Source organism: Mirounga leonina, unplaced genomic scaffold (assembly GCF_011800145.1).
Source record: "Mirounga leonina isolate KUSES-001 unplaced genomic scaffold, KU_Mleo_1.0 Mir_170, whole genome shotgun sequence".
In the NCBI taxonomy this organism is placed as follows: domain Eukaryota; kingdom Metazoa; phylum Chordata; class Mammalia; order Carnivora; family Phocidae; genus Mirounga; species Mirounga leonina.
This window is the reverse complement of record NW_023270433.1, coordinates 7,921,118-7,937,233: the sequence shown is the minus strand read 5'-3', so window position 1 is coordinate 7,937,233 and position 16,116 is coordinate 7,921,118. Positions and strand designations below refer to the sequence as shown.

Here is a 16,116-nt window from a genome sequence, read left to right as displayed (position 1 = left end):
GCTGTGTGTGTGTGCATGTATGTGTGCGTGTGTGTGCCCTGTAACCTCAGCCAGGGATCCACATCACCTTGGGCCTCAGTTTACACGGTGGTAAAATGGCGGTAACGAGGGTGCTCTCCTTCTGGAGTGCTCAGCCCACAGCGAATGCTCCGTGACTGCTGAGTGAGCAGGAGTCCCCAAAAATGCCCACACCTCTGTGGACACCCCGGGGCTACTTGGCCTTAAAGCTGCTGCCAGCCCTCCTGGCCGAGCTGCCATCAGGCTAGTCACCTGTGTGCCCTGCACCCCGTCTCTGGGGCGGTGTCCTCCGACCAGGCATGGAGAGGGGGGTCAAACGATGAGCCCAGAAAGTCAGGGGGCACTGCTGGTCCTAGACCGGCTCCGGCCCAGGTCTCCCACTGGCGGCACCACACGCAGGCCACTGGCTTTAAATCATTTATTGATTAGTAAAGCTTAAAGAGTTTGCATAATATTTTCAGTACAATATCTGGGAAGGATGATTGGAGAAAACCCCAAGAGAAGGCACTAGAGGAGAGATGTGAACACGGAACCTGGTGGTAGAAGGTTAGTGAGGCATTTGAGATTAGGGCTGGGGGGACCCGGAGGGTCCCTGAGCACCAGCCACCACCGCACGTCCTGGGGGTCTGAGGCCCCTGCCCTGGGAAGCGGATCGAGGGGGCTGGGGAAGCCAGGGGATCCCGGGCCCTGGGGAAGCGGCTCAACCCTCACCCCCAGAAACGAGCAGCTTTGGGAGGAGGATATCTAAGAAGGGAATTTTTCAGGGGCCAAGCCACAGCCTGACCCTACATCCTCAGAGGGGCCACCAGTGGTGCTTTGGGGAGCCAGACCCAGCTTCCCTGACGGACAGTGCGTACCTTGGAGGTGGCCCTTGGAAGACAGAATCTATACCCCCAAACCCCACCTCTTGAGCGGCCTGCCACCCCTCCATCCCAGCCCGGAGTGTGTCACCACAGGACGGGCAGGGGGAACAGAGGGACTCCCGGAGGCTGGGTGCTAACAGGTAGGAGCTGGGCGGGGGCGGGGGTGGGGAATGTAAAGCCTGCTCCAGCTTCCAGAGCCTTCCCTGGGCCACCTCAGCCTGCTCTGAAGACACTCCCAGCAATACCTCCCCTCAGCTCACCCCCTCCCTCCCTCTCTTGGAACACTTCCTCTCCACAGACTAGCACATTCTGGGCCTTTCTCATTCCAACCCCGGCCCCTCACCCCTCCTCCAGGAGGCATCCCTAGCCTGGCTACAGCCTGAGACCCCTCTGTGCGCCTCCCCTCACCCACAGCAGGCAAAGCGAGGCCAGTGTCCACTCCAAACCTGGCCTCTGGAGGCCCAGCCAGGATTGAGGAGGACAGTGGTCTGGACACAGAGCTGGGCTTCAATGCTCCATGCTTCTGGTTCCAATGGGCCCCCTCCACCAGTGAGAGGGGAGAGAATTCAGTGGCCGAATAACCCAGCGAACAACTCTACATCGGTCTTACTGAGGAGGAGGGTGAGACCCCCATGAGAGAAACTGACCCCAGAAAGCAGGAAGGGAGGACCCAGGGAACCGGCGGCCACCAAGGTACTCACTCCTCAGCCCCCTCGGCTGGCCCAGCTCCCAGCACAAGCAGGAAGCCCCAGATCATCCCACAGAAGAGAAAACGGAGCAAAGTGTGACCAAACCCAATAAAGTGACTCAGGTGGGCCAGCCCCAGAGGTGCCACACCAGCCCTCCCCTACCTCCACCCCGAGGCCTAGATCTGGGGCTCCCCGGCTGGAGCCAAGCCTGCCAGTGTCTTGCAGGGGGTGGCCCGTGTGCCATGTCCAGCAGAAGCTCGGGGGTGACCGGCCTAGAACTCCGTCTGTACCCCTGCGCTGTCCTCGGTGGTGGTGTGGATGGGGGGGCGGCCACCAGGGCTGGACACCTGCTCCCCGGTCTCCTGGTCACTAGGTTTGGGAAGCTCAAGGTCCGCAGCCTTTCCAGGAGGGAGTTGCCGGAGGGGTGAGGCGGGCGGCGAGGAGGCCTCAGGGGCTGCCGCGGGCTGGGGGCTCTCCTGGGAGGGGGCCCCGTTGAGCAGAGGGCCAGCCGGCGGGGGGCTCTCAGCCCGCAGATCCCGGGCCAGCAGGCCACGGAGCTCAGTGACACTGTCCTGGGACGCAGGTGATAGGGGCTCAGGGCCGGCCTCGAACGGCAGCCCTGCCTCCTCGTCCTGGACCACAGACACCACCTGCTTGGCACGCCGTCGCTTTTCTGAATGGGTGGCTGCTTCTGGGACGCTGGGGCTGCCGCCGTCCCCCCCGCTGCCACCATACTCCTCACCCCAGTCGATAGGCGCGCCCTCGGCCAGCAGGTGCAAGTTGGGGTCGCTGTTGTGCATGACCATGCTGTCCCGGTAGAGGTTGTGCTTCCTCTGCACCGCGGCCTCCTTCACGGCTGCGGAGCCAGAGAGCAGGGTCAGGACAGTCGGCGCAGAGGCCGCGGCCGCCAGCCCACCCTCCATGGCGCCCGAGTAGGACCCCCATCATCACCCCCGGCCTCACTGCTCGGAACCAGCAGCCCAAGCTGGCCACCACTGTGTCCTCCTGTCCCTCATCTGCCACCGTCTGCAACGCCAAAGCCTGAGCTGACAGGACAGCACAGAGGAGCGATGCTACCCGCCCAGGGCCACACAGCGTGCCTAAGCCAACCGCCAGGCCTAAGCCCCGCGGTTAGGGTTTCTTTGCCGCTCAGCGCGTGGGACCAGGAGGACCTCTCAGCAGCCGTCTTTCTCACCTCCTCCCCTCCCCCGGCGCTGAGGCCCCCCCCCCCAGCTGGCCCTCCCGTACCCTGCAGGATGTCCTTCATGACCGTCTGCAGCACCACCTCCTCGTACGTGTTCTCCACCAGGATGAACCTGGCGAAGTCCTCGAAGATCAGTTCCTGGAACCGGGGCAGCTCCTGCAGGGGTGGGGTGGGCAGAGGCGGGGGTCAGGCCGGCGGGTGGAGGGAGGGGGCTGGGGGCGAGGGGCTGCGAGGCTGGGGGGTGGGGGAGGGGCACGCTCACCGACTTGCACGTGGGCGCCAGCTTCTTGAGCAGGAAGGGGATGGTGATCTGCAGCAGCGCCTCGCGGAAGAATCGCTTCCGCACCGAGCTGCTGTCGTAGTCGTATTTCTGCCAGGAAAGGAGGGGTCAGGGGGATGAAAGCCCGGGGGTCTGACCCGAGCCTCGGAATCCGTGCCCACGCCAGGGGCTCCGCGGTGCCGCCCGTAGGGGCAGCAAGCCTGGTACGAGCCCGGGGACTGGGCTCGGGCCAGGCCGCTCACCTTCAGCACCCGCTCCAGGATCCGCTGGATGGACTTGCACAGCTCCTCCTTGGTGGGCCCCTTCCCCAGCTCCTGGTGCAGGAGGGTCTCAAAGGTGTACACGGCATTGTCCATTTGCTGCAGGGCACACCGCGGGGCACGTGAAGGCCCCTTCCTGCACGCCTCGGAGGGGCTCCTGAGCCTGTGCCCCAGGGCTGTAGGGAGGTGTGGGGGCGGCCTGTGTGCGCCTACGTGTTCCCCCCCATCTTTACTGTCTGCTGTGTGCTGGCACAGTGCTGGGCACCGGCCAGTCCCTGCCTCAAGGAAACTGAGGTCCTGGGCCTTGCAGGGAGGGGCTTGGGGAGCAAGGAGGGCTTCCTGGAGGAAGGGGTCTCTAGGGCAAGACCTGGACGAGGAGTCCAGATTAGCCAAGTGAACAGAGGGACGGGTGTTCCAGCAGGTAGGAGCACTCGAGGGGCTGAGCGCGGCTGCCGTGAGGCCCAGGAGGAGGCAGGGCCTCTCCCCAGGAGCCAGGGCCTGTGGGACGTGGGGGGTGCTGGGGCCCACCTCTCGCATGTGGATCTGGGCTCGCTGCTTGAACACGGATGTGCTGGACACGTCGAAACGCTGCTGCAGCCCGTCAAGCCGCAGCGGCTCCATCTTCTCGTAGCAGCTCTGCATCTTGAGGGGGTGGTAGGCCAGCTGGGACAGCTTCTCCATGTACTGTAGGGAAGCGGGTACCTGAGCCGGGGCTCCCAGAGTGGAGGCAGGCCCTGCAGACCCACAGCTTGCCCTGGCCCTGGGAGTCCGGGCCTGGCCCCCTACAGGGACTGCCTGCAGGGTAAGCTGGGGGGACCCAGGCCCCGAGGGAGGAGGGTGTGAAGGCTGGAGCATGGTCTAGCAGCACGGTGCCTGGGGAGAGGTTCTCATCCCTTCTGGGGCACTGTGTGACCTTGGGCAAGTCGCTCACCCTCTCTGAGCCTCCGATTCCTCAGCCTCAAAATCAGGCGAAAGTTTCTCATGATCTCTAAGTCTTTTCTGGTTCCCAAATTCTATGATAATTACTGTCTGTGTACTCCTCGGTTCGCGGTGTGGAAGAGGAGGGCAAAGATTATGGGATCCATTCTATCTGCACCTGACACCCACGTGGGTGTCACCCGCCTGGTGGAGGGGGTCAGCGATCCCCCTTTCCTCTGACTGCTGCCCCCCAGTGCCTCACGCCCTCAGCCCCTTGGTCTCTAGCAGACCCTCTGGTGACAGGTTACACCCTGAGTCGCAGCAAGGGCCTGGCGGGGGCAGAGCGGACCCAGGCCCAGTGCGCTCCCGTCCCCGGGGCAGGGGGCCTGGCCTCACCTCACCCAGCTTGTCTGCACCGCCCTCGTTGATGACGTTCAGGTTCATGTCAGTCACCTCTTTGAAGAGGACATCCCGCACCTCGGTGAAGCCCTGGCTGGTGGGCACCATCAGGGCCTCCAGGATGGACGGGATGTAGGGCTGGACGTGGTTCCGGACGCACACCTCTGCCTTGGGGAGGATGAAGGCTGCGCCCAGAGGGAGCCGGGTGAGCAGATGGCACCCGGAGCCCACAGACTCGCTATCATATTAGCTTTTAAAGAAAACCACTCGTGATGCCAACAAACTGAATGATTCATAGATCCATGCATCAAAGAGAACATTTCAGAACAATTCTGAGATTGGCCCCTGATATTTCTACAAGTCTGAGGGCAAGGAACTAAGAGCGCGGCTCGTCCAAAGGTGTCAGCGTTGTTCTGCTTCGCTCGAGGTGGAAAGAAACATCTCTAGGGGTCTTGCTGCTTTGTTTAACAAAACACACTCTGGTAGACTCCGTGAGCCTCTGGCTTTTGCACACGCCGAGCCGGCCCCCGCTCTGTGCGGCCACGTACAAGGCAGCGGGCCCCTGGGCACGACCAGCTCCAGGACACTTGGACAAAGGCCTTTCCCCCCCCCGGGTGTCACGAGGTCCCTCTCCTCTGCCCAGCTAATGTTTGTTGCACCAGATAAAAGTCAGCTCTCTGTGTTCTATCCAGCTCACGAGCACAGCGAGGAGAGGAGGAGCCTCAGGCAACTGACACACTCGGAAACTGCACGCAGCCCATGTGCAGGGCAGGGGACAGGGGGCCGGGAACAGAAGGAACACAGGCTAACCCCGAATACTGAGCCGTGATCCGAGTGAATCATCACAGCTAAACTGATGCCTACGAACCAACGGTCAAGTCCGTGACCCTCCAATGCTGAGCAAAACGCTTGAACTTCCTTGACAAAACAAACGGACATCTTTGAGGTCTGGGTTTGCAGAAATAGCTACAAAACAACTCCCAGAGTTTGGAAGAGCAACGGCTCAGGTTTGCTTTCATTTTTTAAAATGACCAAATGAATCGAGTCACTAGCGTGAGAAGTACAGACGGGAGGTCCGCCCTGGCCCCTGAAGGCGGCAGGTGGCCGGCCTACCTCGGATCTTGCTGGCCAGGTGCTCCTTGGAGGTGATGATCTGGTCCATGTCCGTGCGGATGGTCGCCTCCATGGCTGGCCGGGCCAGCTGCAGCTTGGACAGCACCGCCTCAAAGTGCGCGTTGGCCTGCTCGTACACCATGCGGTACACGGCGTCGGAGATCTGTGGGCAGCGCGGCGGCGTCAGAGCCAGACTGCGGGTGCCAAGCAGGCACCGCACCCCCGCCTCCGCGCCCGCACGCACCCACCTGGATCCACTGCCGCTGTCGCTCCTGCGGTTTCCCCTTCAGCCGTGGGGCGAGCTCCGCCTTCAGCTCGGGGCCCAGCTCCTCCATCACCAGGTTGCTCAGGATCTAGGACCAGGAGGCACAAGCCGGGGCAGGAGTTAGAGCACGTCCAGCTGGCAGGTTCGTCTCCGCATTCTACCCAAGCCCCACCTCCCCTGGACTTGGCCTTGGCTCCATGTCTCCACTGCCCTCTCTCCTGAGCATCATTCCCCCAGGTCCCAGCTTACCTGCTCGAGGGACCTGCAGGATCCTCAGAATCAGGGGTCCCACCTCAGGACCTCTGCACCTGCTGCCTCCCTGTCTGGAATACGACACCCCCTTCCCCCCCCTCACCTGCACAAAGTACGTGTGTTTGTCAAATGCCTGTTTCTCCTGCTAGATAGAGCGTAAGGGCCAAGGCCACATCCCTCTTATTCACAGAAGCACCCCAGCCCCCGGGTCAGGAGAGGTGATCAGTAAATGATGGAATAAAGTCTCTCCACCTGTCCAAAGTGATCTTACTGTCCTTGCAAGCTGGGAGCACCCTGAGCCCAGAGTCTCTGTGCCTGGCCCCACTCTCTGGACCTTTGGTGACTTCCACAGTCTCCTCACCTGCACCTCGTTCCCACACAGCATCTCCCAGGTGCCGTACAGCTCCTTTGACTGGCGGTACATGCGGATGGCGTCCGTGAAGGCAGGGCCCTCTACCTTGGAGTCCTCCGGGATCCCTGCTCCGGAGAGGGAGGGAGAGAGGAGGTCGGTGAGATGGCCCAGTGGCCTTCACCAAGACCACTGACTGCCCGAACGCCCCTCCCCAAGTGCAGACACATGCACACCCCCACCTGCAGTCCCACTGCCTCGAGAGGGTGGCGGTCGTGTTTGCAACGACAGTGACCGTGGTAATGACCCTCCCCGACAGCAGCGAGGCAGTCTCCTTCGTATGCTCCTTATCTTCTTAAATCTTCCCAACCACCCCAAACTGCCCTCAGCCCTACTCCACAGATCAACAGGCAGGCGGCAAGGTCAGGCCACTGGCTGGGGGTCCCAGGGCAGTGAGTGGTAGAGCCCGGACCCGAGGTCACCCCACCCTGCCGGCACAGCAGAGAGGGTGCTCAAGGAACCCCGAGGTCCTCATTCCAGTCCCACTCCCTCCCCTTACTGTCTACAGCGGGGCCTGCCAACTTTCCCCGCAAAGGGCCAGCCAGTAAATATTTTCAGCTTTGCAGACCAGATGATCTCTGTCGCAACCACCACACTCTGCCACCGAGCCACCAAAGCAGCCAATCTGGAAACCAACGAGCCGGTAAAACTTGATTTGCAAAAATAGGTAATGGGCCCAATTCTGGGCTGTGCACTGTAGCTTGCCAAGTCTTGCTCCAGATCCCTGAACCCTAAGGGCCTCAGTTCCCTCTTCTGAACAGTGGGAACAATGACCCGGTGAGGCTGCAGCCGTGGGAACGGGCTGGGAACTGGTCAGGCAGGGGCCCCTGAGCAGAACCCAGCACCTAGCAGCGACGGGGTGCTCTCGCCGCCCGCGGGCAGGCCCCACGTCGGCCTCGTTCGCCACAGTGTCCCGGTCCGAGTACGAAACGCCAGTCCGGGACTCGTGTTATTGCTGGTGCCGGCGGCGGCCCACGGGAGCCTGCCCCCCTTGCCCCTGCCAGCGAGGTGGGTCAGGGAACAAGGCACAGCCCCCGGGAGCGGCTGCCAGGGGAGGCAAGCGGCAGGAAGCTGCAAAATCAGACTTGGGGAAGAACAGGGTTATGCGCGCGGAGCCAGGCAGTGGGGCGGCCACCCTGGCCACATGCCCCCAACCACTGTGTCCCCGCAGCCGAGGAAGGGGAAACGGCAGTCTGTGCCTCCAAAACCCCAGCTCCCACGGCAGTGACTACAGGCTGAGTCATCCCCGCAGAGAGAAAGCCCCTCTGGGCGTGGGGAGGACCCCCTCACATCCGGCTGACCGCAGGAGTCGGCGCCCGTCCGCGCGGGGGAACAGGCCCAGGGCCATCCTGCAGCAGCAGCTCCCTGGACAGGGTGGGAGCAGGGGGGGTCTCCCCGCTGCGTTTCAGGGACCGAGGTGGGGCAGGGGTGAGTGCAGCAGAGCAGGGGTGCTCCGTGCAGAGCCCGAGGTGGCTGCTGCCCATCCGGGCCAGGGGAGGAAGGAGGAGCACGGTCTCCCAGAGACCAGGTTTTGCACGGAAAACGTGGGCTGTGAGGTACCTGCACCTGATCTCACCTGAGGGCCTTTACATTCTACAGATAAGCCGGGGGTGCTGGCAAGGCAGGGCTGCTCCCCAGGGACAGGGAGGCGAGATGTGGGGCGGGGGCAGCAGGCAGGAGGCCGTGATGTCCCGGGCCCTGGGCTCAGACCCTCAGGACGGCTCTACACTGCATGCTGGGCCACTGAGTCTCATACAAGACAGGGTCTCCCTCCCGAGCTCTTCCCCTGGGCCTGGCTGTTAGGGGCTGCGTGGTGTCCCCCCAGATTCCTTTGTTAAAGACCTAACCCCTAGTACTTCGGAAGGTGACTGCATTTGGAGATAGGGCCTTTAAAGAAGTAATTTAGGTAAAGTGAGGTCATTACGGTGGGTCCCCATCCAGTACGACTGGTGTCCTTATAAGAGGGAATTTGGATGCAAACCGTGCACACAGAGCGGGGACTGTGTGAAGACACAGGGCAGGGAGAAGGCAGCCATCTGCAAGTCAAGGAGACAGGTCTCAGAAGAAAACTAACCTGCTGACACCTTGATCTTGGACTTCCAGCCTCCACAATTGTGTAAGCCACCCCGTCTGCGGCGCTTTGTCATGGCGGCCCAAGCAGACCAAGACACCAGGCCGGGGCTGAGACCTCGCACACATTCCCTCATCTCATCCTCAAACAGCCCCGTGAGGGATGGCTGTTCTCAGTCCCACTTGTCCTGACGGAGGAGACAGGCTCAGAGATGACACGTTACTGGTCCGAGGACATACAGCTAGGGAATGGCAGCAGGAGGGCTCCAGCCAGACCTGGAGGCTTCCTGCCTGTGGGGTCGTCAGGGTCAGACTGAGAAAGGAAACTGCATTCCTCAGTCCCAAGCAGCAGGCTAAGGGGGATGGCAGTCAGACAGGAAGAGGCCTTGACCTCCAGAGCCCAGGCCCACCCTGCGGGCTCAGCTCAGTGCCCCAACAGCCTCTTGCCACCCCCCGCTGCTCCAGGAATGCAGGATGTAAGGGGGGCCTTGGGACGAGCTGGCGTCCCCCCAGCTTGGCCTCCTTCCCCACCCCCCACTTCCTGGCAGCCCCCGGAGTGAGCAATTCCAGGCTCCACAAATTCCAGGCCCAGCCTCCAAGCTAGAGGAAGCGGAGAACTTTCCCACAGTCCTCAGAGTAGAAGGAAGGCTCCTCTAAAACCAGCAGCAGGCTGCCCCTTCTTTCCCCGCCCCCTCCTGCCCACAGCACCCGCACCCACCCACGGGGCTCCCCTCAGCCTCCCAGGTGAGCTCCCAGCTGTGCTAGGCACAGGACCAAGAGCTCCCCCCAAACCAGCTCAGTTAGCCCTCCCAGGAATCCCACCGAGCTCAAGCTTGGCACCCTCGCATTGTGCACATGGGGAACCCACCCCCGACCTGGGGTGGCCCTGCCAGGTCAGCCATTAGCCCTGGAAACCTGAAGAGGGCAGGGCTGGGCCAGGGCTGGGCCAGGGAGGGAGGAAGAAGGGACGAGCGGGGAGGGTGCCCAGGCCAGGCAGCCAGAGCCCAGATGGCCTCTGCCCAGCCCTGGCCCCACAGCCCCAGGGGATCTGGGAATAGGAGACCTTTTGTGGGTGGCAAGGCCTGGCCCAGGTGACAGGAGTTGGCCTGACTGAAGGCCCGGTTCCTCCCACCTGACAGATTCCAGACCAGAGGCAGCTCTGCAGAACACAGGATGGGAGGGGCGAGCCGAGTCAGCCCGGCAGCCGGGCCTCCAGGTGCCCATGCTGTCCACCCCCCCACCACAGGAGGCATGCCGGGCAGGGAGGGCCACCGCACCGATGTGCGGTGGCCAGGTCACCAGGAAGGAGGTTCAGGTTTCAGCACAGGTTGTTCCTTCCGCGAGAGCACCAAGACCCTCAGGGCCCCGCTGTCCCCGTTTTTGATCAAACTCCTTAGGGCCCTGCAGGGCCCTCTGAACTGGACCCCAGTGCCCCCCAGCGCATTGGGTCACCCTCCCCCACTGCAAGGCTTCATGCAACTCCTCTCAACTGTCCCCACCTCCAGGCTGCCGTCTGCGCTCAAGGCTAGAACGCTCCTCCCCGTACTCGAGGACCATTCATCCTTCAGGTCTCAGCTGCCCACCCTCTGCACACACAGGATCAGCAGCCCCCAGCACATACACACCCTCCAGGCTCTCGGGGTGGCTCCCACCCAGCACCCGGCACAGCTGCTCCTCCTAACATCTGCGCCCCCCCCCGCCACGGGGCTGCCAGCAGCACAGGGGCAGGACCCGGGTCTGGCTCCCTGGCTGCCGCCTCCGCGCCCAGACACTAAAAACGTCTGTTAAACAAATGAGTGAGCGGAAAGAGACCTCAGAACTTGACAGAAGGGAACACTGAGGCCCTGAGAAAGGACATGAACTGCCAGGCTACCCTACAGGTCAGGGTAAGGCAACAAATGATACAAGAGAAGTCCTGGGGCGCCTGGCTGGCTCAGTCAGTGGGGTGTGCAACTCTTGATCTGGGGGGGTTGTGGGTTCGAGACCCACACTGCAGGTTGATACCGCTTAAAAATAAAATCTGTTAGGGCGCCTGGGTGGCTCAGTTGGTTAAGCGACTGCCTTCGGCTCAGGTCATGATCCTGGAGTCCCGGGATCGAGTCCCGCATCGGGCTCCCTGCTCGGCGGGGGGTCTGCTTCTCCCTCTGACCCTCTTCCCTCTCGTGCTCTCTGTCTCTCATTCTCTCTCAAATAAATAAAATCTTTAAAAAAAATAAATAAATAGGGTGCCTGGGTGGCTCAGTTGGTTAAGCGACTGCCTTCGGCTCAGGTCATGATCCTGGAGTCCCGGGATCGAGTCCCGCATCGGGCTCCCTGCTCGGCAGGGAGTCTGCTTCTCCCTCTGACCCTCCTCCCTCTCATGCTCTCTGTCTCTCTCTCTGTCTCAAATAAATAAACAAAATAAAATCTTAAAAAAAAAAAAAGACTTAAAAAAATAAATAAATAAATAAATAAAATAAAATCTTTTAAAAGAAATTAAATAAATGAATAAATAACAGAAGTCTTTACACCAAGCATCGGGCAGACTCTGTGAATCCTTACAAACACCCTAAGACTCGGGAGGGGTTATTACCCCATTTTATACAGGCTCCGAGAGGTAAGCTGGTCTCCTCAAGTCATGTTGCTGGGAACGGGCAGAATCGGGACTGTGATTCTGTGCCGCAGGGTCCAAGGGCTCAACGACCATACCCCCTCTGAGAACAATCTCCCCAATTTTCTCCGAGCAGGACAGAACTGTTTTCTTCAAGGAAGAAGGTTAAAAGGCAACATCGCGGCGGCTTTCCTACGACCCCGGCCCGAACCGGAGAACAGCTCGCAGAGCAGGGTTGCCGCACCACACCCAGCCACTAGGTGTCGCCCCCGGCGCGTGCCCCCGGCCCCGCCCCCCCGCCGCCGCCGATCCCCAGGGGCCCTCACCGTTGTTGCAGTGCCGGATGCAGTCCTGCAGGACCGCCTGCCACTTGTCCTGCTCGGCTTCCGTCATCATGCAGAAGTAGTAGTGCCGGGCGGAAGGGTGCCAGAGGATGAGCGGGAACTGCGTGGGGCACTTGAGGATGGGGGCGGTGCCCGATTTTGACGTGGTCCCTGCGGAGACAGCGCCCGCTGAGCCGCCGCCCTCTGCAGTTTCTGTCTGCGGGGGACGGCAGGCGGCGGATCCCTGGGCCCAGCTCCCAGGGGCGGCTGAAGCCCAGACAAGTCAGTGGGGAGGCAGCATGCTTCTTTGTCACTGCATCCCCCACAGCCCAGCTAAAGGGACCTCAGAATCCCCCGGCATCTGTTTAGACCCATTTCCCAGAGCTGGCATTGCATCTGGGGAAAGCCTCCAAACTCCACGCCTCCAGCACAAGGAACACGGGTCAGAGCCCTTAGGCTCAGAGGCTGAGCATTACCTTCTTGGGTTTCCCTCCAGATTTCAGCTGTGGAGGCCAAAGTGTGGCTTAAATGTCCCAAGGGGGGGGGAGGGCTGGGGTGGTGGGGGACAGAAAATAAATAAAAGGAGATTTTTCTCTATTTTGTCCCCACGGATATTCGAGATCCAGTGAGATAAGTGGTCCTGGGCTGGGACCTCGGCACTGTTAATAACACAATGACAGTTCTTCTTCAAGCCCTGGCTCTGCATCCCTGGTGTGGGGCTTGGGTGCACACAGCACCTCACAGGGTCTACACAACACCCCAAGGTCAGTCCTCCCAGTGCCAAGTTGCCGGAGAAGACACAACAAAAACAAAGCCAGAGTCGGGGCTGGAATCCAGGAATGCTGGGCTCTCGCTGAGCCCTCAACCACACAGGGCGCTTTATTCCCAAGCCCCATCTGGGGGCACAGGCTGCCCCCCAGATCGGCTACTTCCCCACCCCCTGGTTTCCCTGGGATCACCCGGGAGGCCGATGTGCTCCTGTAAGGCTTCTGGGAGCCTCCGCCAGGGTGGGGTGCAAACGGGACACCTAGAATAACTCCTCACAAATGCAGAGCTGACTCCACAGTGTACAAAGCAGGGCCACCTGGGTCATCTCCTCCAGGGGGCTCGCAAGGCCTCAGGGAGGTGGGAAGGGCAGAGGGAGGGGCCCCCACGGCATAGCTGTGACTATAAGGCTCAGGAAGCGGGCACGCAGGTGGGAGTCAACACCAGTCCAGTCCCAGTTCACTGGGTGGCCTCCTGCAAACCCTCTCCCAGCCTCCCCTCTGAGGACATGAGCTGTCCCTTCGAGGCCTGGCCGCTCTCTCTGCAAATGTGGAGCCTGGAGTTCTGGGATCAGGACTGCCCTCTCCCCCGGCCACCTCCTGGGCCTAAGCAGGGCATCTCGGCCTGGGACGGGGCGGGGGGGCTCTTTTACCTGGTAAGGAGTTGCCAACAAGCTCCAGGTACTGATCCACGGAGGTGAGGATTTTGTAGCCTGCACTGTTGATGACAGCCCGGGGTGGGACCTGCCGCTCGTAGGCCTGAGGAAGGGACAAGAGAGATGGTCCAAGCCTAAGCCCCATCTCCAACTCTGGCTCCAGGGCCCTCTCAGTGTGGCCTGCCTGAGGCAGGGAGGAGGAAGGGAAGGGAGGGGGAGGAGGGAGAGAGGGAGGCAGAGGAGGAGCCCACCCGCTGCGGTGATTAGAGACCACCTGGTGTAGTGACCGGAGTCCAGGCTCTGGGCTCAAATCCCAGCTCCACTGAACACCGTCTGTGTGATGCGGACATTAAGCTCCTTCAGCTCCTATGCTTTAGTTTCCTCATCTGTTAAACCAGGGCAACAATAGCTCCTACTCCACGGGGCTGTGTGGGACTGCGTGAGACGAGCCACACGATATGATTAGCTGGGGGCCTCACAGCCAGACGCAGGAAGCCTTACCTATTAGCAGCAGCTACCACGAGCTGAGTGTGAGCGTTTATTACACACCAGGCACCGTGCTAAGGGCACTGCATTGCTTCCTTTCACAAAATCCTCACAATCCAAGAGGTGAGTACCATCGTTAGCCACGAGCTCACACAGGCCGTACGCAGCCAACCTAGGACATAACCCTGGTCTGTGCGCCTCCTGGGTCCAGAGTCTTTGACCATGACCCTGCACTGTCCAGCAAATTCCTAGGTTCTGAGCTCCACACGAGTCCCCTTTGGAGGAGAATTAGGTCTGGACACTGCGTTCTTACACCCAAGTGGCTAAAAAGTGGCTCTAACGAGCGCCTGGGTGGCTCAGTTGGTTAAGCGACTGCCTTCAGCTCAGGTCATGATCCCAGGGTCCTGGGATCGAGTCCCGCATCGGGCTCCCTGCTCTGCAGGGAGCCTGCTTCTCCCTCTCCCACTCCCCCTGCTTGTGTTCCCTCTCTCGCTGTGTCTCTGTCAAATAAATAAAAATCTTTTAAAAAAATAAAATAAAATAAAAAGTGGCTCTAACGTAGTAGCTCATATAGCAGGGCTGCCGTGCTGCTGCCGGCCACTAGGTGTCACCACCCAACACGCTGCTCCAGGATGGCTCAGGACCTCCAGGGCACGGATTTGCCTAGTGTGGTCCTAGGTCATCAGCACCATCAGCCCCACCTGAGAATTTGTTAGAAATGCAAACTATCGGCCCTGCTCAGACCCAGATCAAACTGGGTAGGCCCAGTAACCTGTGTCATATGCCCACCAGGTGGTTCTGATGCCGGTTACCAGTTTGAGAAGCCCTGCCAGGGGCCATCAGGCTGCTCCCGCCCTGTTTACATTTCTTTAACCGTGATTTTCCTTGAACAGAGGGCACTCAGGCCTGTCCTTTGCTACTTTGGAGAAATGTATGGTAGAAGAAATTGGGTCTGTGGCTCAACCACGGGGGGCTTCCCCAAGGGCCCAGGGCAAAGATAAGGAACAATGGGCAGGACACTTACCCACTAGGCAGTAGGGGTTGCCAGAGGGGCAGAGGAATCAGGAAGGAAAAAGATGGGACCGCCACCCTGGGGTAAGTGGAGGAAGGGAATGGCCAGACTCCTGTGTCAGCAGTTGGTTGTGACCATTGAAGAGCAAGGATGGGAGCAGTTGGAGAGCTGCAGGAAGCCCAGCCAGCAAGGAGGCTGGGGGGTGAGGGAGCAGGGGCTCTGGCCCTGGGACTGGACGATTTGAGGTGGGTAGGGGCTAGTGGCGAGTGGCTTACAGTGGGGAGGCAAAGTGAAAGGGGAGCCCCAGAGCAGGGCTGTTTATAGGAAGCCAGCGGAACAAGCAGGTTGGGGGTGGGGGCTGCAGAGAAGGAGCAGAGCAGGGGGGGGGGGGGGGGGTCTCACCACTTTGTTCTCGTAGAGCACCAGCCCATAGTTGTGAGGCACGAGACTGAAGCGGTTCCTCCATTTCTTGTTGTCCTCCTGGTACTGAAAGAGGTTCCCAGAGAAGATGATGCGCTCATCCAATGGCACCTGTGGGTGGGGTGGAGTGGGGAGTGAGGCCGGGCTCCCCCACAGCCCAGCCGGGCAATGGGGTCCCCCAAGAAGGGGGGGCTGAGCACATCCCCCATCCCGATCTCCCCGAGTCCTCCTCTGAGGCAGGGCTGCATCTTAGCCATGTGACAGATGAGGAGAGTGAGGCTCAGGGCAAAGGAGCTTCCCCAAGGTCCAGCCAGAGCCACAGCGATGCCAGGACTTGAGCCCAGGCCAGGCACCAGCATTCGGGGCCCAGCCAGGACCAAGGTCTCCCACTCTGTCCTGGCCCTAGACAGGCACGACTACCTTGCGACGCGTCTCTGCAGCCCACGGCAGGCTGCTTTCCCATCCACCCACCACCGCAGCGCAGCTACACCAGCAGGACGGGAAGTGTCCATAGGCCAGCACGGGGAAGGCCCCGGCACCTGGGAAAGTCTCTTTCCTGCTCTCGGCCTGTTTCCCCTGAGGGCAACAAAAACTTGGCCAAGGTGGCTGCAGAGAACCTCCCTGGCTCTGACAGCTAATAAGATGAACTCCATGAATTTGGGTGGGGTTGGAGGGGACCTCAGTTTGGAGGGTTCAGTGTTGGACCAGCATCCTGGCAGACGGATGACCAATGTGGGCAGCAGAAACACCCAGACCTTCCTCGCAAAGCCTTAGCTTTGACTCCACCTGACTCAGTGTGACTTCGGGCCTGTCACATCACCTGTCTGTGCCTCAGTGTCCTCATCTGTACCATGAGGATGGGGACAGCCATGACTTCATCCAGGCATCTTGAGGATTCCATAAGACACCGCGTGCCAGGATCACGCGCACCTGACAGTCTGCTCAGCTCAGGATATGCAGGAGCCTCCGTGACCGCCGCTGGGATTCCTCGGGCTGTGTCAGTCTCCCAGCTCCCCAGGCTGACTTATTTGGGGAGAAGGGATGGCCATGCCTGAGAGCATGTTTCCTGAACAAACCCACACAGGGAAGTTTCAGGAAAGGGAGATACAGAGGCGACAGGGGGCA

At 60.8% G+C, this 16,116-nt stretch overlaps 1 protein-coding gene across 1 annotated transcript in view; it reads right to left on the bottom strand.

The window, feature by feature from the left end:
• Window positions 1-422: 422 nt before the first annotated feature.
• NIBAN2 (niban apoptosis regulator 2) overlaps window positions 423-16,116 on the bottom strand; it is a 51,588-nt gene continuing 35,894 nt past the window's right edge. The window contains exons 3-14 of the mRNA XM_035015760.1: window positions 14,974-15,102; window positions 13,071-13,176; window positions 11,657-11,824; window positions 6,623-6,738; window positions 5,993-6,097; window positions 5,745-5,907; window positions 4,629-4,816; window positions 3,843-3,998; window positions 3,297-3,413; window positions 3,037-3,144; window positions 2,819-2,930; window positions 423-2,426 (exon numbers count right to left, since the gene is read on the bottom strand). Coding sequence (XP_034871651.1) covers window positions 1,843-2,426; window positions 2,819-2,930; window positions 3,037-3,144; window positions 3,297-3,413; window positions 3,843-3,998; window positions 4,629-4,816; window positions 5,745-5,907; window positions 5,993-6,097; window positions 6,623-6,738; window positions 11,657-11,824; window positions 13,071-13,176; window positions 14,974-15,102 — 2,052 coding nt within the window. The 3' untranslated portion in view covers window positions 423-1,842. The remainder of the gene's footprint in view (window positions 2,427-2,818; window positions 2,931-3,036; window positions 3,145-3,296; window positions 3,414-3,842; window positions 3,999-4,628; window positions 4,817-5,744; window positions 5,908-5,992; window positions 6,098-6,622; window positions 6,739-11,656; window positions 11,825-13,070; window positions 13,177-14,973; window positions 15,103-16,116) is intronic.